Raw genomic sequence first — 23,953 nt, forward strand, 5'->3', positions numbered from 1 at the left:
TACAGTATATTAAAAAACAAACCTGTTTTTGTGCAGTGTGCAGTAATAACTTTATGACCGGCAATGGGGTATGGAGGCCTGCAATTTGAAAAAGCTCATCTTTGTTAAAACATAATCCCAATAACAAAGCTCTGGAATACAGAATAATTTATATATGTATATCCCAAATGAATGTGTGTGTGTCATTTTAATTGTTACTCTTTGGTTCTACCATAATCTGTACATCTTGTCAGTCGGATCTACAATTAACACATTTCATATTTGATTTTTTTTTATCATCAATACTCAACAAAAGTTAAATGTTCATATTTGAGCAACTGAATCATTACAGAAGGCACTCCCTTGAATCCAACAGCTTGTTTCGGTGTAGGACAAAAACACAAAGGAGCTTCATTTCATTGGCTAAACTCTACTTGCATGCAAATGTGGCACCACAGAAAGTTCAGCCTCATTCCTAAACTCCACACATAAGCTCTGGAATGGGCTCACTGAGACTGGGACCATGATCATCTCTTCCTTTCTTCCTTTCTCACTGGTTTGCTGAAACAAATAGTGCTTCAAAATCGGTAAGTATATGTCATTTAAATTACCATCACCTTTGACTTAACTGTCACTATTCTCCAGAGTAGTTTGCATTCATGTGGAAAGGTCATTTTTAGACTGATTGTTGTTTAACTGGGAGAAAATGTTTATTTTCTTTCTATCCCTGCTTTCTCTGTATAGATTATTATAAATTGCTTTATCCCTGGAAAGGCAACAGATTTACACTGTCACATCTACATGCTGAAAATGAATTGTACAAGGTAAGCTACTGTACCATCATTTAATTGTGCATGTGGGAATTATATTAGCTTTACCTGAAAGGCATTAGAACAAGTTGTAAAAGCAGAATATCCTGAAACAGAAATATGTGCAACTGATCTATGTATTTGTGTCAGCTGATCACATTTGAATTCGTCTTCCTCCTCAGAGTTCTCCATGTCTTTGGTAGTCACCACCAGCCTGCTGTGATGCCAGTTGACTTTGCCATGTGTCTGAGCCTCAGCCAGCATCAGCCTCTTTGTCAGCTGTTGTCCATGTCTCCTCTGAAACCCACACAGCATCACTGTCCACCGACTGACTGTCCACTGATGGCCGACCTCCACTCTCAACTTCACTCTTCCTCTTCCTCTTCATCTTCATCTTCATCACTGCCCTCTTCCCCTTTGCCCCCGGAGCTTCGGAGCTGTTTCCGCAGAGACGGCAACAGTGTGAACAAGAAGCACGTGGTCTTTGCGGATGACAAAGGACTGGCACTGACTGCTGTACGTCTTTTCATCCCTGAGTCCCTTTCCCCCACTTCCTCAGTGGTGATGAAACCTTCTTTGGCCAAGGTGCAAGGCCAACAATCAACATCAAACAAACTGCACCGCTACAAGTTGCGGCTGGGTTTCTCTCAGCCAAGACTTAACTTTAAAGCCTTCCTTGCACGCCTGAGAGAGATGCACGTACAGCTGGAAAGCTGCAACATTTCAGAGTACTCCTTGAGTGGAAGAGTGTGTGTTTCTCATGTCAGTAATGAAAAGGCTGTGCACATAAGGGTGACCTTTGACTCTTGGCAGACCCATCATGACATCCCCTGCACGTTTCAGAAGCAGCGGCGCTGTGCAGGCTCTGATATGGATGTTTTTGCCTTTGATTTAAGCCTACCCCAGAACATAAATCAAAAGCAAATTGAGTTTTGTGTGTCCTTCAGGCCAGGACCTGGTAAAACGACACACTGGGACAACAACAGAGGGAAGAATTACAAGGTGTGCATTGAAAACAATGGATCAAATGGTAACCAAGAAGAAGCTAACCATTATTACGCCACACTTTCCAAACATCAGCCACCAGCTTGGCCCTCACATGCGTCGTTTAGTGTGCAGAGCTCTGTGGAGCTGCAACATCTTCAGAGGAGTTTATCAAAGAGAGTCAGAAAAGAGTGGAAGACTCTGTTCAACTTAGTAGACCAAGGAAATTAGCCCACACCTTCTCAGCAGAATCAAGAGGACATGTCAATAATGTAAATATCCTAATTAACTATTTAAGATAAAAGGAGTTTATCTGGGGATGTAAGAACTTTCTGAAATCTTGGTATTAACTGGTCGGAGACGATTGTGTAAAAATGGCTCATCCACCTGAGTTGAACAGCCCTGTTGAAATGTGAATATTACTTACTGCATTAATGTTCTGATTAAATCTATTTTCAAAAAAACCTTTCTTTATCTGGTCTTCCTTCAGCAGATGTTAAAGCCTACATACTTCTAAATGTGCATTTACAAATTAAAGCACGTTGTGCAATAAGGCATACTTGAAGTATGACACACAAGCCCTTATTAAGATACAAAGGGCCCAACTGAGAGTAAAGCTGAAAAGACATCAGATATCAGTAGACAAAGAGATTATTTTAGGAACCCTCTGTACTTACAGCTACTAACCCATTTTCTCCCAACATAACTGATGAACAAATGGATGACTCAATGCTCATGATGTACTTTCACATAGATACTGTTTTTCTTTGCTCAGAGTTCTGGTGGGTGTTTGATGCATACCACACAGAATAAGTCAACAAACACAAAGACATTGAAGCACTCTTCATTGAAAAGCCTGTTCTAGACACTCCTGTACTTGCTGTGAAAAGTTAGGAGTTGTTCCTTCTTGTGCCGTACACGATTGGTATGGCAATTAGCGAGTAACCATGGCAGCATCATGACCAGCATAAACCCTTACATAATGCACTGACTTGTGTTTACATGCAAGGGTGGAGTCATCGTTGGATACTGTAGCAGACATGATGAGAAAGTCTGTGTTTCTGTTTCTCCTGTTCCACTCCTTCTGAGTCACCTGTTAAGACTTGTTTCTGTGTCCTTTGCTTTCTTCTTTCTCAGGTTAGTGTCCTCCCAGGACCACAGCCTTTGGGAATTGTCACAGCTGAGTGATATCAGTTGGAATGTCACATGTGAGCAGTACACACCCGCAGAAGCTTTTGCACACCTTGTATCCCAAAGGACCACTGAGGAAGGCAGACTTGACTACAAGTAGATGAGTGTTTGCTTGATTTTTAGGTTTGATGATTCTGTAAAAACATTTTGAAAAGTATTTTTCAGGAGAAGGTGTAACCTTTGCTTCTCCAGCAAAGGTGCATCACAAAGGCTTTTGTCAGCCTCTAATTTGAAGTGCAATAATTGGCAAAAGTCTCCTGTCATTCTAATGTCAGTGAAGCTTTTTTTCTTAAAATTCCTTAAGTCTTACTGACATCAAGCTCATCCACGCAAGAGAGACCTGAAAACCAATTAACCCAAACATCACGTCATGACAGGTCAGTCACACACAGCAGTGATTACACCATACCATAATTAAGATATGAATATTATTAGCATGTCAGTGACGGTCAAGGAATAGAAACTTGTATATGTCTGACTTCATCTTGTAATGTAGCAAGAGTGTGAAGTGTAAAATGTTTTTGTGTGTTCAAAGGGAAAGACGAGCTCGGTTTTGAAAAAAAGTGTGAATTCTGGACAATGTTTCTATTTATTTATTTATTTATTGTTCGAGTCAATATATATTACAGAATTGATTACCTCAAAAATCCTCTCAGAATTCAAGAAAAACCAGATCATTAGTCATATGAATTTTTTTTTTTTTGTACTTTGTATTTTGTAACAGCTAATGATGAAAGGTATTAGGGCTTTTCAATGGACAGTATTTAATATACTTCTTCTTTGTATTTGTTATTTCTTTCATTTTATCTTTGAGCCAGCAGCAGCCACAGCTGGTGGATGACCAGCAGCCAGCTACCAGCTGCTAATGCTCATGATGCTGATGCTTAGTGTTATCTGAACAACAGCCTGAAGACTGATCCGCTGGGCTAAAGCCACAGCTGTGATTACAATGAATGAGCTGCTGAGAGTTCAGAGTGGCAGCTAGCTGAATCCCACACAGTTAGGCCTTGGTGACTGCATTTGTTTTTGTTTTTTTTTCTGGTGCCAAAAGCAATCTCGTGTGACAACTGTGAAGAATAATCATTTATAGAAATAACCAGTTACTCCAGCAATGCAAATACAGTTTACATCAGATTATTACCAAACAATGCCAGAAAATATTGTCACAGCTAGAAGTGGCTGCTGCTAATACACACTTTAGAGTGCAAATATAACATACTGTGTGTGTCATTTCTATTGAATATATACCAGGACAGCTGATGTGGAGAAAACACTAGATGGCAGAGTATGCTAAATTACAATATATGCTCAATGTTCTCCTTGAAACAAGGAGAAAGAGGTAGATCATAGTGCCCTCTAGTGGTAAATTGAGTTAATATACCATTGAATAACTGACTCGAATATTACTAAATGGCATGCGTGTAAATGATATACAGTAAGTGTGTTTACTGTCTTTGTAGCTTCACAATTTCAAAAATAACAAGACAGGTTAAGGACATAGGAGCAATGATGAATGGTTACAGGTCACCAAAATTGCAATATGAGAAATTTATTGTACCATACAGAAATAATGATAAATTGTATGGTATAAAAATTGGCAAAATATTGTCATGAAATAGATGTTAAAAAACTAAGCATCTGACATGTGGATGCTTAAAATCTGTATTTGATACAGCAGTCTGTGGATGTCTTTATTTGCAGCGGTCACTGGGCAGATGTTCATGCTCAGGGTTCCAAGGTGATACGGAAAAGCATTCAGCAGCCTTTCTGTCACACTCACAGATGAACATCTCACATTCGTTGTTTTTACCTGAGGAAGGGAAAATAAAGAGAATTCACTACACTCTACCAAATGGTAAAACAAAAAAACAAAGAGTACTACAAATTAAACTGTTTTCAATAAATTTAGTTGTATCTCACATCCTGCTACATTTATCTGTAGCAATCACTAAAAGTAGTGACAGAAAGTTAAACAAAGTGTAGTTTTCTGCTTTTTTATGAGCAAGTTAAGAAGTTTAGAAACTCAAGTGAGTAGTTTTGGTGTACTCACTTCCACAGGTGATGATCTTGGTTTCTTTGTCACAGCTGTAGTCATAGAACTCGGTGTAAGGGTTGTCAAGGATTGGCCAGCATTCAGGGTGCTGCATAGCATCAATGTAACACTGGTCATGTACTTGGCAGCACCTACAGGATAAACAAGACAAATTTTGAATCACTGCAAAGGTGTCATTCATGTGTCATTTTTAGCATAAAAACTGAGTCGCTGAATCATGACCTATCCAGATCGTCCACAGGTGTGCCAGAGCCTCCCTTTCCACAGTAACAGCCATAGTCAGCATAGTCAAGAAGAGGCCAGCTATTAGGCAGCAGACACACGATCATGTTTCTAAACTGGATGAGTGCCCTGTGGTTCAAAGACTGGGCTGAAGCACAACAGACATCAACAATCGAAACTGAATTTATATTATTCACAATCAGCATGAGTACAGATGTTCTGTTCTGATGTACTGTTCTCACCAACAGAGAGGCCTGCAGCCAAGAGAAACAGAGCCTGGAGAGTGTTCATCGTATGAACCAAAAGATCAGCCACAGTGTACCTCTGGTGCTAAGATCTGGTCCTCTTTATACATGGACCACAGGTGGACTGTGCCCTGTCAGCTGTTCATACCACACAGTGTCACACGCCTCACAACGCACGTGCCATGAGCTTCAAAGTCAGAACAGCAGGTGTAAAATCGAGTAAACACTCACAATCTCCGTGAACTTTTCCTAACCCAACTCAGCATTCCTAAATATCTTTCTAGGAAGGAGTTAATTAGCTTTCATATTAAGGAGCCATGTAGGGGACATTGAGTACACAAGTGATGCTTAATACTGATTTATTTAATGTTTGAAATGTATGATTGAATGATCAAAACTGTCGTTTCACTTAATCCAAGTTCATTTATGAATTTTATGTCATTTGGGGATATGTTTGTCTGTGCACAAGGACCACTTTTTTTTTTAAACACTTCAGACATGTTTTTTTCAGTAATTAATCTTTTGCTTTCCCTGTGAATAGGAACAAAACGTAGTGGATAAAGTAGCCTTGGATAAGGTATGTGCTCCCTGAATCATTTTCTAACTGCTGTAATCTGTTTGTATAAATATACATGACTCAAACACGGATTAACACTTAGCTAGGATCACTCAGCTGAGGTGTGCGCATGTGCATGACACATCTATAATACCTATATGCTTTGATCAAACTAACAATATGACCATTACAAAGGAAAAGTAATCAGTAAAGTTAATGTCACTTCTGTCAAAAAAACGTTGTAATATGGGGCCAAATTTAGCCTGTACACCAGTTTTCCATATGTATAGACACATGGAAAATCCCAGACCTTTAAGATCAGTGCTTTGATGATATGAAGAGCTCAGAGGTTGGGAGTAAAGTGTTCAAAACCACATGAAAACTATCTGAGAACATTTCAGATTCACAGCTGCAATTTGTGTTGCCTCAAATATTGGCTCTAACCATATGACTCTTACGGTTGGCTTGCATTTTTTTTTAATTTTTTTTTTTTTTACATGTTACTGAAAAATAACAATTAAAACCTTTTCTGTATTAAGGTGTTTGGACTGTCATATATTTTACATTTCTATTTAAAGTATTTTGCATATTTGCACTTTTAGTCTTTTGCATTATGAAATCAAGAGAATAATTAATCCACTTTTTATTCCCATTTATAGCAAAATATGTCAATGACACATTATTTGTTTTTAAAAAGTTATTTTAGACTATTGAAATGTTTTAAAAAATTTAAAAGCCACATGGAGCCAAGACAATAACACACATATACAAATAACACAAACAGCATATTAATTTGTGCTGTAACTTAATCTTTAATAAAAATGTCTTTGAAAATGTGTATAGATCAGCATGGTTTAAAGGCTCAGTATTTTTTAATGATACTTCAATTTATCTGAATGTCTAGCTTTAATAAATTAAAACAATGTTAATTCTGGAACAGCCAGCAGAAGTGATAAAAACAACTCAGATCTTTTCTGAACAGATTGTCAGCTGCCAGCTCTCTCTACTAGCATACAATTAACATCATAGCCACATTTGTTTATGGCAATTACACCTAGATATCATAATTAGACAGTGATACATTGATAAATAGTGGTTCAAGTCATAATTTTAACACACATCATTCCACACTTTTAGACGTCACAAAATGTACAGACTAATAACAGTACAAACATGTTAAATATAACAAAAATCTTCAGCACTCGTTCAAGTCGATCACACAAAAACCTGTGCTGGTCCCTCTATTAACGCTGTTCTGTCTTCTTTCTTTCAAACATGAAATAATCTGAAACTTTATTTTATAGAAACTGGCATTAATCCTAAAGATTAGCAACATTCTATGATGAAACCAGACTGAATTGTTTTGAATGCATTTAAATTGAGTGAAAAATGTATAACACATGCTCTGATATGCCAGTGTGAAGACGCACATAAATCACCTGCATAGATGTTCAAAAGGGTAATTATTCTTCTGATACACTGTTGTTGTTACTGCAAATGTACATACATTTTGTACACATTCTACATAAAAATAAATGTTTATTTTAGATCACAATAATGTCATTTTAAAGTTTAAAATAAATGAATGTATGAAAAAATAACATTGTTATGGTTTTGGTCTCAACTATATTGTCTAAGTCTTTACGAATGATGTGCTGAGAAATTAAACTGGAATGATCTTGACCATACCACTACTGTATTGTAAAAGCTTTTGATGACAAAACAAACCACGTCATCAACCAAAATTTTTTACAAAATTACTAAATTCTTCACAAATCATATAAATATATCTAATGTGTGCTGTGCAATCATACTAAATAAAACTTATCAGTTTCAAGATAAACAGGCAAAAGAAAACAGTGAAAAACTACTGCTGTGCATTTTTCCTTCCTTGACCTTAGCTTAGCATTCTCATTCTTGACTGGTCCACTGTCGTCATCTCAAACATGGGAAAGACGACATTAATCTCATGTTTCTGAGGTGTTTCAGTCAGATTTTCCCAGCATTACAAGTCCTCCTCATTGCATTTTTCTTTTTTGTCTGCTTAGAGACCTGTCATAGTGTCCTATCTTATTAATGCCTCTCTATGTTTACTAAGTAAAGATAATGCTGAAAACTACACAGGGCAGTGAAAACATAAAGGCAAAGTATTTAGGATTGGAGTGAGAGTGACATTTATCATCCTAAACACATGTGTACAGAAACTGGATATACAATGAGTGTACAAGATATAATCTCAGAGTGGTGTCTTTCAAATTTCAAGATTGATAAAATGTATCATCATTAAAACTCTAAAGGTCAATTTGTACAGGGACCCTTCAAAATAATGAATCCTTTGATATGCCCCATGAGGCAGAATCTAACTTGACTTTACATGTTCCTGTACATGCCTAACTCTAGTGTATGTATTGTTTTAAGTGCTTTTTTAATATTTAATCTCTCTCCTCCACCTCATCCAAAGCTGATCCTTTTTAACAGGTTGACAGCCAAGAGCCTGCATTTACCTGTTCTTTCTACACTATGGAAAAAAAAACAGGTGTAATATGTTGTACACTCAGTGTACAGTTAGCACACTGGGACAGAATTAAAGAGTCTTAATCAGATGGGTTTATATAGTAAGGTGGTGACATATTTCTTCTTGTAGCGATGTGTTGCACTGAGAACCATCACTCCGTCCTGTGATAGAAAAAGGCAGAATTGAGGAAACACTTTGACTTCCTAACAATGAACTGAATGCTTACAGCTTAAATACATGTGGGCGTTGTAAGAACAGTGCTATCAGGTTTACTATGAGCTGTGTTACTATACTGCAAAACCTAGAGATTAGCAGGAGGCCCACTCACTAATCCCATCAACAATCAGACAATATAGCATCCTACCACTACTATATTTCTATAGTTACTTTCACAGAGAGAATTTCAGTTGTGGTTTCAGCACTGCAAAACTGCTATAAAACTATTGTTAATGGAAACCAAACACCCCTGGTTAATATTCCCCAACTTCAAAAGGTGCAGCTTTACGGATGGAGGTTAGCAACTCACTGTTAGAGAAAAAGATCCACTGTAAAATGTGGGTGTTTTCTGCGCTTTCCTATTAGTGGGATATGTCTTAACAAATACAATCATTAATTATTCAGTATATTAAACATTGTTAGGTTTATATGTAAAGTGTCTGGAGATTATTTTTATTGTGATTTGGCATTACACAAATAAATCCAAATTGAAATTGAATCAAATTTAATTCAGTCCGACAGAGTGAACCTTAAAAATGTCATTAAGATAAGCTACACCTTTTAGCATGCTGTTCATGTTGCATGGGAAAAACCATTCACCATGGGTTCTGATTACTACTGAATACAGTAAGACTTGGGTATCCAGTAAAATGAAAATTCAGCCTTCAACCCACAAGGGAAATGCTTCCACACTCTACTATGTCCAATAATTGAACATTTATTGCGAAGGCCACAAAACTATTGTTTATTTACTCCCATTTATATTATTATTGTGACCACAATAATATGCCATCAATCAGGGTAATTTTAGCATAGTAGTTATGAAGTCTTCCAGTAAGCATACCATTTAGCATCATTTAGTTGCCATAAAAAATAACAGCTATGTTATTGTATTGTTACTTTGGGAATTGTCAGAACAACTATCCTTTCTCCAGTGGACCAATAGAAGCCGTTTCCATATTCCCAGTGCATTATGAAAAATGTGGACGCTACCTACCAACAAAGTGTAATTTATTAACTGCTAAATTTAAAATGTTTCATATCTAGACTGTAGCATCAACTCCACCCCTGTGCAATTGTCTAAATTAGTTTTAACAGAATAACAGATAATAAAAATAATTAGTCCTAGAGTTGAAAGCAACTGGAAAAAAGTAATATTTGTCCAGTTGCCAACTGATATGAAAAGTGTATGGGTCAATTGTTTTTTTCCCCCTATTTTCTCCATTTAGACTAACACTGCTGTCTGTATTTATAGCTTGATATTAATGTCTAGTTTGTTTTTCCTGACATAATGTTGGAAAACAGGACAACTATCCGTCCTTCAGCACCCCTATTAGCAGCTTGTTGGCATTCCATAGACACAATCTGCTGTGCAAGCTGCCTGAAAGCTTACTAACAGCAGCAGCCACTAAGTTTCTATTACAAACATTAACAAAGTTGTATCAAATATCATCAGAAGGAAGTGAAACAACTATCTTTTGGTGTGCTTCAGTCTACTTTACCTTAATAGAAAGAGCATACAGGTGGTTGAGCATCACATGGTTGGGTTCTGGGAGTAGTGCAGGGTCACACTGGTTATAAGTGGAAAAAACAACACAGGGATTCTGAACCAGATTTTCTTCACCTTTATATTTACCATTTTTACATTTACTGTTGAATTTCAGATGCAGTAATTATATTCAGATTTAATGCAAAAGTCCACAATCAAAACGCTTTATCCAATAAACTATAGATGCTTACAAAATAAACTTTTTTTATATTTCAGCTACATTTTAAGTTTATGTGTTGGAGTTTGTCAGTTATAGCACAAAATGGAGAACAATAAGTACATGTTTTCTGAGAAAAATAACAATGGAATAAGCCTGATGTAAATCCATTGCATCTACTTACAGAAATTCCAGTGTCTTTGTTGAGGATGACCTGTAGCAGGTGTGGTGGGAGTATGGGTGGAGACTTTAGCTTCTCTTCTTGTTTTGGAACATAGGCATCCTGATGATACGGCCCGGGGGGAGAGCTAGAGAGGTCTAATGGAGGGATGAAAGATAGTAAGCAGAGCAAGGTTTAGATAGTGTGACTAAGACAGAACATCAATTTTAAATATTTTCACAGAAGTGTGTAGAAATCCTGGTGCCAGTTCACACAATAGTGCAAAATTTCAATTTTAAAATTGTACCTCTGAGATTCAATTTGAAGATTGTGTTTATATTAACTAATGTTTACTAATGTTTACTGACAGTAGCTGGACAACATGGAACAACATACACTTTGCATCAGTAATTCTTAACAGAGCAGAAACGATAAGAGGATGTCAGTACTCACCTGACATGTCGGAGCATTTCTGCGAGTCCACCATTAGAGCATCAAACACCTCAAAGTCAGTTTTCTTCACCTGTATGATATTGTTGACTGTGCCAAGCTGACTGGTTACAACTGGCTGTGAACAGTAAATTCAGAACTGTAGCTCAGAAGGATAAGCAAGCCAGACAATTTACAGCAAATTACAAGTGTATGAAACCTAAACAAGCATGCTGCTCAGCCGTGGATGTTCAAGATTGCATTCGATGTACAGTTCTCCCAATTTTTCAGGATGTGTGGAAAATTATTTTATTTTATTTTATTAAAGGTCATATTAAAATGTGAGAATAGCCACTGACCTCAGCTGGGTCATGGGTCCACTGGCCATCCACATAAAACTTGTACTGATGCTCACCCTCAGGTAGATCGACAATGGCCACAAAGGTGTTCTGACTTTGATGGATGACAAGAGAAAGCGTTTGTCATTCAGGTGAGTTGACCCTGTTAATGTCTCTGTAAGTCTTAAAAACAGTCAATAATATGCATGCCTTCTAGTCAGTGAGGTTAATTTAAAAAGGTCATTAAACTGGATCTGTAAAGCCACTGTTATTTCCAGATACTGGAGGCATATACAGTGCAATTCAGGAAATCAATCTGACAACTGCATTGACCAAAAAAAAAACATTAAAAATTTCAGAATCTCCTCACCTTCTAATAAGAGGAATCTTGTTGGCCCAGTTGTTAAAGGATCCAGAGAGGTAGACCTCCTTGCCATCTCCTTTCCAGCGAAAGACTGTTGGTCGGTCTAAAGTTGGCCCTTTGTCTTCTGCCTCTAAGTCTTGCTGCCATGCAAGGAACTCCTCTTTCTCTAAAGGAGCCTGAAAGACCCATAAAAACACAATTAGCTGCTTACATTATGTTACAAGTGAAGCTGGAAACAGACAACATTCTGTCTCTGAAACATCCATATGACTTACTTTCATATCTTCACCATGAAAAATATCTGCATCCTCGGGGCTGTCCATGAGGATTTTTGGCCTCTCTCCTTCCTTGGTACCTCGGCTGTCCCTCCGCTGAGCCTTCTCCCCATGGCCCATCGCAGCCCTCTCACTGCTTGTATTCCCCATGGCTTTATCTTCATTCAGGTCAGTACAAAGTCAATGTCAATAGAAGTTTAAAACTATTCAATAGCTCAGAAAAGGCTGCAGAGGTTCTGGCATTTTTTGAGGTAAGGTCATTAATTATTAATAGCTGCTTCTGAAGTACCTGCAACACCTTTAAGACACCTTTTTTTTTTTAAATGAAACAAAATAAAACAGCAGCCACTGCTTTCAATCTGACAACGGAGAGCAAAGCTGTACTCTGTTACAAATAGACTTCATACAACTTATGTAACATAAAAGGGTGACTGAAAAGGACTTTGTCTATTCAGTGTCACGGTTTATGTAGGAGCTGGTGTCCAGTAGCTCAAATTCTATATTTCATTTCACGCCAAAGTTTTCTGCATAATCACAATCTGGAATAATTTGGGTAATTTTCAACTCAAAGTCATTCCCAGGGCTTTGTTTATACAGCATTAATACAGTTGATGATTGTGGTATAGATTTTGATTGCACTAACTAAATAGCCTAAAATACTGTGTCCACTACTAGTTACTAGATTAAATGTATTTAGTAACTTTCCACCACTGCCACTAGTGTCACGCATTCTGACATTAAGGAACAATAATGTCAAACGGGAACAGTATAATGCAGGGTATAACCAGAGTAGTGACACCGTATAACATTAATGCTGTGCCAAGGATGACTTTTCTGACGTTAACCTAAAAACATTAGCCACCAAAGGCTCTGACCCCCGAGGAGGGCTAATGTTAGCTCGTCTGAAGACCCGATATGCAAGAAAACAACCTGTACTGCTATTCTTTTATGGTATTATAGCCTTATTCGCTTGCATTGTCTGGACGGCAGGTGATGTCTTTAACCAGTAATATAGCTAGTGGTGCCAGTGTAATATATTAGAGATAATGTTAAAAGTTAGCTGCGTAGTTTACTGAAGCTAACGTTAGTTAGCCGGTTAGAGCTCATTTTAACCCAAACCGCGCTAGTGTCTGTTGACGTTACATAAAAATGAAAGCCACTGAAGAGTGACAGCATGGAGAATAAATACAGGAAAACGAGTAGCTGTTTACCTGAGCAGCGCGTACCAGCTGTCGATGTTAACTCGTCAAACCCATTTCACCCGAGCACAAAACTAAACATTTGGTCACACAAAACAAACCTGCCCCCCATGCTGCGCATGCGCATTAAATAAAACAGAGAGACAGCCCACTGAAAACCATGGATGAGTTTATTCTATGACTCAGATGAACATGGAATTCAGTTTGACGGTGACATGAATGATCCTTAACAACTTTAAATGTTGGACTTGAACACTATGCATCTCCTAAAGGAAATATGTGAGTGATGGAGACCGCTGCTGCCTCTGCTGCTTGTAGTTTATGGACTTTTTAGCCGCACCTTGTGGTTAATAAGTCGCCGAGCCATGAACCTCTATAAATGATTAATATTTAATCACCATAATGAAAATAAAATCTTTATGTCAAATCAAGGGCTTCTAATGCTGCTATAAGCCTAATTCTAAAATATAAAATGAATTAAACCATCGATCATCATTCCACTTTCACATGACCATGTCAGGACCCACATAGCAAGCACAGTCGGCCCGATTCTGGCTGAGAGCTGGCACTATCGGCCCAGTATACCTCCACAGGTATGTCATCCAGACCAACTGCCTTTCCACTCTTCATCCTCCTCAACGCCTTCCTCACTTCATCCTTACTGATCTTTGTTACTTTCTGCTCCACAACAGTCACCTCTACTACTCTGCTCTCTCTGACATTTTCCTCATTCATCAACTCTTCAAAGTATTCCTTCCATCTTTCCATCACACTTGTGACACACACCTTAGTTGTGGCTTGTGGCTTTGTTTGGCCTTTGCCACCTCTACCTTCACCTTACGCTGCATCTCCCTGGACTCCTGTCTGTTCTCTTCTGTCCTCAGTGTCTCACTTCTCCTTAGCTAACCTTTTCCTCTTACACACTCCTGAACTTCCTCATTCCACCTTCAAGTCTCCTTATCTGCTTTCCTCTTTCCAGATGACACACCAAGTACCCTCCTACCTGTCTCCCTGATCACTTTAGCTGTAGCTGTCCAATCATCTGGAAGAACCTCCTGACCTCCTATTCAACTTCCACCACTTGGTCCTCTGCTCTGCCCTTGTCCTCTTCATCTTCCTCACCACAAGAGTCATCCTACACACCACCATCCTATGCTGTCTGGCTACACTCTCCCCAGCCACTACTTTGCAGTCACTGATCTCTTTCAGGTTGAAACGTCTGCACAAGATGTAATCAACTTGTATGCTCCTGTCATCACTCTTATATGTCACCCTATGCTCCTCCCTTTTCTGGAAAAATGTGTTCACTACAGCCATTTCCATCCTTTTTGAAAAGTCTACCACCATCTGTCCTTCTGCATTCCTGTCCTGCATACCAAACTTACCCATCACTTCCTCATCACCTCTGTTTCCCTCACCAACATGAACGTTGAAGTCTGTCCCAATCACCACTCTCTCACCACTAGGAATACCCTGGATCACCTCATCCATCTCCCTCCAGAATTTCTCCTCCTCTTTTAACTCACATCCTACCTGTGGGGCATAACCACTGACAACATTCAACATCACACCTTCAACTTCCAGCTTCAGAGTCATCACCCTATCTGACACTCTCTTCACCTCCAGAGCAAAATCCTCCTTCAGGATAACTCCTACTCCATTCCTCTTTCCATCCACACCATGATAAAACAGCTTAAACCCTGCTCCTAATCTATACACACAAGCTATGATACATGAACAAACCATCACCAAGCACCTCAATGTTTTCTGCAATTTTTTCAGCCTGACTGACTAATATCTAAGATTTAATCTGTTTACAGTCCACCTGCTCCCCCTTCCTTCCCTAAGGAAGTCTGTGTGAGATGATGGAAAGCTCCGGACCACTACTAATGGCCCTTATGGTAAGATGTTGCTGTAATAGTGCATTATATTTATGCAAAATAAATATAATATTAAAATAAATTTTAATTCATTAATTCAAAAATAAACAGTTTAGGCCAGGGGTATTCAACTAAAATTTAAAGAGGTCCAGTTAGAGAAAATTTCTTGAAGCAAAGGTCCGGAAGATCATAATGTCTAACTAGTTAGTGTGATATATATTTACAGTGGGTACGGAAAGTATTCAGACCCCTTTAAATTTTTCACTCTTTGTGTCATTGCAGCCATTTGCCAAAATCAAAAAAGTTCATTTTATTTCTCATTAACGTACACTCAGCACCCCATCTTGACAGAAAAAAACACTAATGTAGAAATTTTTGCAAATTTATTAAAAAAGAAAAACTGAAATATCACATGGTCATAAGTATTCAGACACTTTGCAGTGACACTCATATTTAACTCACATGCTGTCCATTTCTTCTGATCCTCCTTGAGATGGTTCTGCTCCTTCATTGGAGTCCAGCTGTGCTTAATTAAACTGATTGGACTTGATTAGGAAAGGCACACACCTGTCTATATAAGACCTTACAGCTCACAGTGCATGTCAGAGCAAATGAGAATCATGAGGTCGAAGGAACTGCCCAAGGAGCTCAGAGACAGAATTGTGGCAAGGCACAGATCTGGCCAAGGTTACAAAAGAATTTCTGCAGCACTCAAGGTTCCTAAGAGCACAGTGGCCTCCATAATCCTCAAATGGAAAAAGTTTGGGACGACCAGAACTCTTCCTAGACCTGGCTGTCCAGCCAAACTGAGCAATCATGAGAGAAGAGCCTTGGTGAGAGAGGTAAAGAACCCAAAGATCACTGTGGCTGAGCTCCAGAGATGCAGTAGGGAGATGGGAGAAAGTTCCACAAAGTCAACTATCACTGCAGCCCTCCACCAGTCGGGGCTTTATGGCAGAGGGGCCCGACGGAAGCCTCTCCTCAGTGCAAGACACATGAAAGCCCGCATAGAGTTTGCCAAAAAACACATGAAGGATTCCCAGACTATGAGAAATAAGATTCTCTGGTCTGATGAGACCAAGATTAAACTTTTTGGCGTTAATTCTAAGCGGTATGTGTGGAGAAAACCAGGCACTGCTCATCACCTGCCCAATACAATCCCTACAGTGAAACATGGTGGTGGGAGCATCATGTTGTGGGGGTGTTTTTCAGCTGCAGGGACAGGACGACTGGTTGCAATTGAAGGAAAGATGAATGCGGCCAAGTACAGAGATATCCTGGAAGAAAACCTCTTCCAGAGTGCTCAGGACCTCAGACTGGGCCGAAGGTTCACCTTTCAACAGGACAATGACCCTAAGCACACAGCTAAAATAACAAAGGAGTGGCTTCGGAACAACTCTGTGACCGTTCTTGACTGGCCCAGCCAGAGCCCTGACCTAAACCCAATTGAGCATCTCTGGAGAGACCTGAAAATGGCTGTCCACCAACGTTCACCATCCAACCTGACAGAACTGGAGAGGATCTGCAAGGAAGAATGGCAGAGGATCCCCAAATCCAGGTGTGAAAAACTTGTTGCATCATTCCCAAGAAGACTCATGGCTGTACTAGCTCAAAAGGGTACTTCTACTCAATACTGAGCACAGGGTCTGAATACTTATGACCATGTGATTTTTCAGTTTTTCTTTTTTAATAAATTTGCAAAAATTTCTACATTAGTGTTTTTTTCTGTCAAGATGGGGTGCTGAGTGTACGTTAATGAGAAATAAAATGAACTTTTTTGATTTTGGCAAATGGCTGCAATGACACAAAGAGTGAAAAATGTAAAGGGGTGGGAATACTTTCCGTACCCACTGTAAGTAGCCTAGTAGTTTTATCAACATCTGCATGTAATCCATACCTGACTGTCAAATCAAATGAATTCAATACAATTCAAAAACTTTCTGACAATATTTATTGTCATGTAACACACAACTGAACATATCTGTATGGCTGTAGATATGTATGTTCTCTCATTAAGTTCTCGCTCTTTCTCCGTCTCACTTTACAGTTTCTCTCCTTGTTTTCTACATGTATCGCTCTCTTTCTTTTTCTTTGTACTGTCTTTTCATGCAGTGTTGCCAACGCGTCAGTAAGGAAAGTAGCTATTGGCTGTCCTAAAAGTCGCTAGAGTCGCTAGATGACGTCATCGCGTAATTTGCATAATGCCTATGAAACATGCTGTAATTGTGATGGACGCTTTTGCCAACTTCAGAAATGGAAAGTAAGAGACAATTGTGATTCTTTATAAGAAATAAGGGACAGAATAAGGGACACTCAAAATATTTGTACTGTGCCATATAATGTAGCATGACGGCCTGCAGTTAATAAGTTCTCAGAACTAAATACATTTGCCTTACTGTAAATGACTGAGGCTGTTTGAGTCAAATGCAGTGATTTATTTTAGACAAAGAACATTTTACTTTTTATTTTATTTTATTTTTTTATTACGCCATGCATCAGTACAGATCACGCACATACATGATCGCACGCGCGATTCATTTGCAGTCGGGACTCGGAGGCGTGAACACTTCCTGCTGTGACTGCAACTTGGAGGGAGGGACTGCTGCGAGAGGACTGGGCCGCCTGTGAAGGCTTTGGGACGGGGGAGGGGCCCGCGGCTGCAGCTGATTTGCCGTCTTACTGCAGCAAATTGAGAAGTGTAAGAATGGTGCAGTACAGACACATCAGAGTCTCCAAAAGTCTCCAGTAACACCAGAAAAAGTCGCCAGATTTGTCGCTAGTCGCTTTTAAAAAAATGTGCCGCTAGAGGGGTCTGAATACTCGCTAAATATAGCGACAGAGTCGCTAAGTTGGCAACACTGTTTTCATGTGTAACTTGCCTCTAGCGCTGTTTACACTGTAGAGTCGTAATATTTACGCGTAGGATGCACAGACTTGATTGGCTGCGTGGTATCACGTGGGATGGCTCAACTCGCATGCAATTGGTCTGTGCGTTTCCACTACTGTAAAGTCTAAAAAAGCTGCTCCGGTGGAAATAGAAGCGCCCCGTTAGGTTTTAAATCACAATCTTCTGTTTTGGCTGTACGTCCGGGTCCGTATGGGGCGGCTTCTGGGTCCGCACCCGGACCGCGGTCCGCCTGTTAGTGACCTCTGGTTTAGGCCAAAGCATGTAGTCTTGCTATGGCAACCAATCAGATGCAGGCCCTTGATGGCCATTGTAGAATGCTGTGACGTCATGTTATTTTAACCTTGCTATGGTAATGACGTCAGATGCAGGCCTTTGATGTCTTAGAATGCTGTGACATCACGCTCATTTTAGTATAAATACGCAGGACAAACACAGGACCAGTATTTGCAGGGAACCTGATTTGTGTGATTGCGCGTGTTGACTACAGCAGTTTTAAGCTAGCAAAATGAGTCTTCCTCAGAAATACGATTATTCGTGTGCTGGACCCTCTAACAGTGAACACAGGGGACCCAGTGAACCAACATCTATTGACGAAACCATCGAGTCCATTAACCAACACCTTCGTGCCGCCAATAGTGACATTGAGAAGCTCCAGAAACAGCTTCAGAGGTCCCATAGTAAACTGGAGATAACATATCCAGAATTTAAGAAAACAGAGGCGGCTGCAAGAGCAGAGCATAGCGCTCTTAAAAACACAATGGACTCCCTTACTGAGGAAGTCAAAAATTACAGAGCTTTCCATGAGAAGTTAAAAGAGGAGAAACAATATAGCGACAAAATTAGCTTTCAGAATCGATTGCTTAGGGTAAAGATCGGAGCTCTGAAAGAAAAAGAGATAGTCATGGGGGAGCTGAAATCTAAACGAGCAGCCTTGGCAGAGGAAAATAAGAAACTCCAACAGCAACTTCAGCACCTGTTGGAAAAAGTCCCTAATGATTTGGAGGAAAAGTACACTACGGTGTTCAAGGAAACAGAGAGGTTAAATAAAGAGAACAGCGTAAGGACGGAGAAGGTCATTTTGCTCAGGAAGAGCTACGAACAGAACGCAGCTTTGTGTGAAGCTTACCATAACATGAAAACAGAAAAGCTGCTACTCAGTCAGGAGAACGACCAACTGCGGCGGGAAATGGAGAAAATTGGCAAAAAAATTTTGAAACAAAATATTTTTTTAAAGATGTCTGACGCTCTTAAAGAGTCACATGAGGCCGTTAGCTGTCAAAATACCGCCCTGCAGAGGGAACTCGAGCGTGTTAACATCGAGTACCAAAATGCGAAACAATTCAGTGACTCGTATAATCAAAGCTTGTCTCGCATGGAAGGTTTGAAAAAAGAAAATGATCATTTGCGAGAACAAATTCAGGATGTTAGCGAACAGCTCCAGAGCACTGAGCTTTTAAAACACAAATATAAGGAACTGGAGGCTGAGGAAAAATCTACCATGGCCCAAAACAGAGTCCTCGCTAAAACCTACGCTGAGAAATGTAAGAAGCTCGCAAAGGAAGAGGCCTGGACACATAAATATGACAAGCTGAACGGGCAAGTAGATGCACTGAAGCAAGGGAATGGTCAAATTGTGGAAGATATTCAGGCTTGTAATGCAAACCTTGAAGATCTGAATAATCTTAAGGTGCAACATAAATTTTTGATAACAGAGAAAAAGAAGCTTGTCAACCAACAGAACACGCTGCGCAGAAATCTCCGTGAGCAGGAGAAACAGCTTTCAAAGCAGCGTGCTCAGATGGAGAAGAACGAAGTGCTCAAACAAGAGACAAAGAATCTGACCACAGATAACTGTGCACTGTGGGACAGAATTGAGACTCTTTCTAAAAGTCTCCAAGATGAAAACAGTCTGGGCATCACATTTAATTCCCTGACGGTGGAGAAAAATGCTATGAAACGGCATAATAAGGCACTGCACAAAGAAGTCCAGAAACTTACCAAAAACCTGGACAAGGAGAAAGGTTTGGCGGAACGGTGTGTGGCAGTGAAAACGGAAAAAGAATAAATCAGCAGCCAAATCCATACGTTAGAAACAGACCTCCAGAACAGCTTTAGAAGATGAAATGTGATGTGCTGGCATCACATTTCATCTATTAACCTCCTGTTATGTTCGTTTCTCAGGAACAGCAATGATGTTCCTGGGTCAGTTTGACTCGGAGCGTGTTTAATTATCCAAAAGTGTCAGAAACCAAAAAATTCCAATAATTGTTTGTTATTTGTATTGTTTATATCTCATTATTAACTTTATCACTAACTATTTCAATCAATATTTAATGCAATGGTGTTCTTTACCTCTCACAGATCATGGTTCAATGAGGATAATTCACCTGCTTTTTATAAAAAATGCAACTTTTTTTTATGTACTTTTTTTAATGTACATTGGAAATACCTACATAAATAAATACCTACTAAAATACAGTAGTTTTGACGATGACTGATTTTTTGAAAATTTTATTTTACATTTTGATAGTTTTTCTTTTTATGGAGTGATGTTGATGAATTAAAATGAGATACCTCTTCTGTTCAGGGTCAAATTGACCCGCTGACTTAAAATCAAGACAAATGAGTCATGAGGATTTGTATTGAAAGTAATCTTTATTTAAGAATCGTTTTTGAACCAGAAATGAACAAAATAACAAAACAACAAAATAAGATTAGCAATATAAACACATATGTATGTGTCTGTGAGTCTCCACAGCACACAAGTGACATGTCATCATGTTGTGATAGTAAACACTATGCAATGTTTAGAACCAGAAAATGAATAGGTGGAAATGAACAAGGTGCATGTGTGCATCTATACAGCACGTGAGGGACATCTTCAGACGGATCCTCCTCTTTTTCACTGTCATGATCAAGGATGAGTTTCAGAGCCTCCAGGTCTGTCATCTGTTTACTTCTGCTTCTCATTTTGTAAAGCTCTGCCAGGGAGTATATCATATGTAGCTGCAGAGTGTGATGTTGGTAGGACTCCCTTGCAGAGATTATATGTTTTGCCCCTCCCCGGCTGAGTGTCCACTCAATGTGGGTGGAGTTTGCCCATGGGAACAGAAAAGGTTCCCCTCAAAAGTCATAACCACACCTGTATTCTTGCACTTTACAGATGAGCTCAAGAGAATAGGGAAAGTGTGTGTGTGTGTGTGTGCACGTGAGACTGAGATGAAATATGTCTCACAGTTGCAAAGAAGCAAATAGTATTTGACACTTCTGACCCCTTTTAGCCTCCACTTTCACTGCCGGGTCAATATTTATAGTGTCATTTCAATTTAAGTAAATATAAGAGCTGCTCTATCTGTCTGTCTGAACGATATTTAATAGCTAATGCTAATTCCTTCATATTCCATACATCCAGAACGCTGCTGCGGTCCTGAACTAGGAAGGACAATCACATTACTGCTGTTCTCAGATCTTTAGTAGAATTACTTTAAAACCTAAATATAATTGTGTTTCTTTTATTTGGATGTTTGACATTTTTTGTGCCACCTCTTGCTCGGGAATGAAGTAGACAATCAATCAACATTAGAGACTTTTTACAGTGCTTGGACCAGTACTGGCCAGGGGACCCAGCCGATTCTCAGCCAACACTCAGTTTATAGTGTGTGGGCCATTACTGGGCCAGTAGGATCGGTGAGAGTCATCTTACAGTGTGTGGGCCAGTACTGGGCCAGTAGGAAGGGTAAGAGTCATCTTACAATGTGTGGGCCAGTACTGGGCCAGTAGGATCAGTGAGAGTCATCTTACAATGTGTGGGCCAGTACTGGGCCAGAGCAGATTTATTGTGTCCTTTTTCAGAAAGTGGGCCAGTGTTGGGCCGGGGACCCAGCCAGATGTGGGCCAACACTGATGCAAGGGTGTGGCCCAGTGTTGGGCCAGACAAATTTTGCTATGTGGTGACCTTTACAATAATTATTCATGGACCTATTTTAAAAGAATTTCTGACTATTACACTTGCTCTTACAACAGTCAACAAACACACGTTAAGCTATACTTCAGCTCCTATAGGCTATAGTTTATGTATTTCTCTACTGCTGTCATTTTCTTACTGTTTACATTTGCAACTAGACTTATTTATTGTGTCGTATGAAATTGGAAACTTCCAGTCAGCCAACTCCAGTTAGCAGAAGACTGTTATAGTTTAGTTGTTGTGTCATGCAGATGGCTGAGGGGCACCTATTCTATTCTATTCCGACTGTAATGTTTATAGGAAAACAGCAATTAAAACATTTAGTACTACGGCCATTTTCCACTATGCTTACACATTATATTGATATTACACCCTATAAACTGCTGTACTTACATTGTTTTGCTGCCCCTGCTATAACGTGTTAGCTGTAATGTTAACCTTCCCAAAGCACAACATTAAACCTCCCAATACACTTATGGCATAAACAGAGTATCCTTGACAATATTTCAGTGTTTTACATTTCTAATGAGATGTAATTTTATGTGATGAACACTAGATGGTAGTGTATATTTAGTAGGCCTATAGTGGTAATGTACAGTATGAAATTACTGTTGCATGTAAAGGGATGAAAATATTGTTTATTGAACTATTGTTTGGAATTAGAAAAGGTTCTTCTCTTTGGGTCTGTTCTTAATATGATGGCACTGGTTACTGATTTATTTCAGCTGATCCAGTGCCTTAAGCTAAATTTTTAGCTACACAACAGCTTTGTGCTATTCCTGACATTTAAGATACATGTGCATTCACAATGGTGTTACTTGCCATTCACAGCAAAGGTCTTTAGCTGCCCTTTCAACCTGGTGATCCTGCTGCAGGTCTGACAATGCCAAATAAGGTCACCTTGAAAAAAAAAAAAAAAGCCCACACATTATTTGTGGTGAGCTCTGAAATGCTTCAAATATCATGCTTTACAGAAATGAGAACATGCAGCAAATCACTAATCCCTGTGTCAGGCAGCACCACCTGATCCTAGGACAGTGCCAGACCTCATGTTGTCATGAGGCGGCAGGGACCTGCCGCCTTCTCCTTTGTCCCTCCCTCATCTCTCTCTCTCCTCCCTGCTCTACTGCTATCCCTCTACTCCCAGGTAATTGGTCCCAGGTGCGGGAGGCCGAGCAGCACGATTATCAATCAGTCCACTCTGCCATAAAAGCCCTGATCCTCTTCGGTCTCATCGCCAGTTCGTCCGTCTACCTCCCCTGGTAGTCACGTACAGTCCGGCTTCTTAAACCGCTGACTAACCTGATCCTAACTTACCTTTTCTTGTCCTCAGGCTGCCAGCTTTTGTCCCGTCACCTACCCGGCCACTTCCTCGCCCTGCGATCCTGCCGGCTCGCCATCTCAGTTCCCCGACCCAGAGTCTCTCTCCGCCGCAGAAACCAACGCCTGAACCGGTCCCCTGTCTTCCCTTCGGAAGCTCGATAACCAACGGCTCAATAAAGACCTTACCGGGTGGTTACCTGCAATTGGGTCCTTGGTTCCTTTTTTACCAAACCTGACAGAACGAACTGGCCAGTATGGACCCAGCGGATACCGCGCCAGGTGCCCTTCCCTCGGCCACGGATTTGCAGCTGGCCCTTCACAGTCAGGGCCGTCTGCTGGGGGAACACGACCGGATGCTGCGGGCCCTCATGGACACCAACCACCAACTCCTGCAGCAGGTCGCGCAGCTGACGGACCAGATGCGCATTCGCTCCGCTCAATTGACCCCTCCAAATCTCCAGCCGGAACTCCGCTCTCCAGCACCCCCCCCCGGAGCCAGCGCCTCGCCTCCTCCTGAGTGTCTCCGGGACACGCCGGTCCCGGACCCCTCCCCCTATTCCGGGGAGCCAGATAAGTGCCGGTCTTTCATATTCCAATGCACGAACGTGTTTAAGGCTCGCCCCTCTAGTTTTTCCAC

The 23,953-nt window shown here is 40.1% G+C and overlaps 3 protein-coding genes across 3 annotated transcripts; 1 reads left to right on the forward strand and 2 right to left on the reverse strand.

Annotated features, from left to right (window-relative positions):
- Nucleotides 1–458: 458 nt before the first annotated feature.
- Nucleotides 459–3,243, forward strand: ppp1r3c2a (protein phosphatase 1 regulatory subunit 3C2, duplicate a). The gene is made up of 4 exons (XM_026296628.1): nt 459–566; nt 724–803; nt 971–2,044; nt 2,910–3,243. The coding sequence occupies exons 2-3, from the start codon at nt 781–783 to the stop codon at nt 2,001–2,003; spliced, it is 1,056 nt and encodes a 351-aa protein (XP_026152413.1). The 5' UTR covers nt 459–566; nt 724–780; the 3' UTR covers nt 2,004–2,044; nt 2,910–3,243.
- A 1,368-nt stretch (nt 3,244–4,611) lies between these two features.
- Nucleotides 4,612–5,543, reverse strand: LOC113124155 (phospholipase A2-like). The gene is made up of 4 exons (XM_026296629.2): nt 5,481–5,543; nt 5,239–5,386; nt 5,014–5,147; nt 4,612–4,773 (listed from the first exon to the last, which is right to left on the reverse strand). Exons 1-4 carry the CDS (start codon nt 5,527–5,529, stop codon nt 4,655–4,657), a joined length of 450 nt encoding a protein of 149 aa, XP_026152414.1. The 5' UTR covers nt 5,530–5,543; the 3' UTR covers nt 4,612–4,654.
- Nucleotides 5,544–6,848: 1,305 nt separating this feature from the next.
- On the reverse strand, nt 6,849–13,353 carry prkab1a (protein kinase, AMP-activated, beta 1 non-catalytic subunit, a). Its single transcript, XM_026298168.2, has 8 exons — nt 13,254–13,353; nt 12,043–12,200; nt 11,774–11,943; nt 11,425–11,518; nt 11,090–11,204; nt 10,661–10,794; nt 10,273–10,341; nt 6,849–8,715 (listed from the first exon to the last, which is right to left on the reverse strand). The coding sequence occupies exons 2-8, from the start codon at nt 12,190–12,192 to the stop codon at nt 8,638–8,640; spliced, it is 810 nt and encodes a 269-aa protein (XP_026153953.1). The 5' UTR covers nt 12,193–12,200; nt 13,254–13,353; the 3' UTR covers nt 6,849–8,637.
- Between the last annotated feature and the right edge of the window lie 10,600 nt (nt 13,354–23,953).

The sequence above is a fragment of the Mastacembelus armatus genome, chromosome 12 (genome assembly GCF_900324485.2).
Source record: "Mastacembelus armatus chromosome 12, fMasArm1.2, whole genome shotgun sequence".
Lineage (NCBI taxonomy): Eukaryota > Metazoa > Chordata > Actinopteri > Synbranchiformes > Mastacembelidae > Mastacembelus > Mastacembelus armatus.

Excerpts from the sequence above, each read along its gene's own strand:
- ppp1r3c2a (XM_026296628.1), top strand. The coding sequence starts at position 781 with ATGCTGAAAATGAATTGTACAAG. Across the intron at positions 804-970 it reads CTGAAAATGAATTGTACAAG|AGTTCTCCATGTCTTTGGTA; the intron begins GTAAGCTACTGT and ends CTTCCTCCTCAG.
- prkab1a (XM_026298168.2), bottom strand. The coding sequence starts at position 12,192 with ATGGGGAATACAAGCAGTGAGAGGGCTGCGATGGGCCATGGGGAGAAG. Across the intron at positions 11,519-11,773 it reads AAGATTCCTCTTATTAGAAG|TCAGAACACCTTTGTGGCCA; the intron begins GTGAGGAGATTC and ends CATCCATCAAAG. Across the intron at positions 8,716-10,272 it reads TGTATGCTCTTTCTATTAAG|GACGGAGTGATGGTTCTCAG; the intron begins GTAAAGTAGACT and ends TTTCTATCACAG.
- LOC113124155 (XM_026296629.2), bottom strand. The coding sequence starts at position 5,529 with ATGAACACTCTCCAGGCTCTGTTTCTCTTGGCTGCAGGCCTCTCTGTT. Across the intron at positions 5,148-5,238 it reads CCTGTGGACGATCTGGATAG|GTGCTGCCAAGTACATGACC; the intron begins GTCATGATTCAG and ends TTTATCCTGTAG. Across the intron at positions 4,774-5,013 it reads CAAGATCATCACCTGTGGAA|GTAAAAACAACGAATGTGAG; the intron begins GTGAGTACACCA and ends TCCCTTCCTCAG.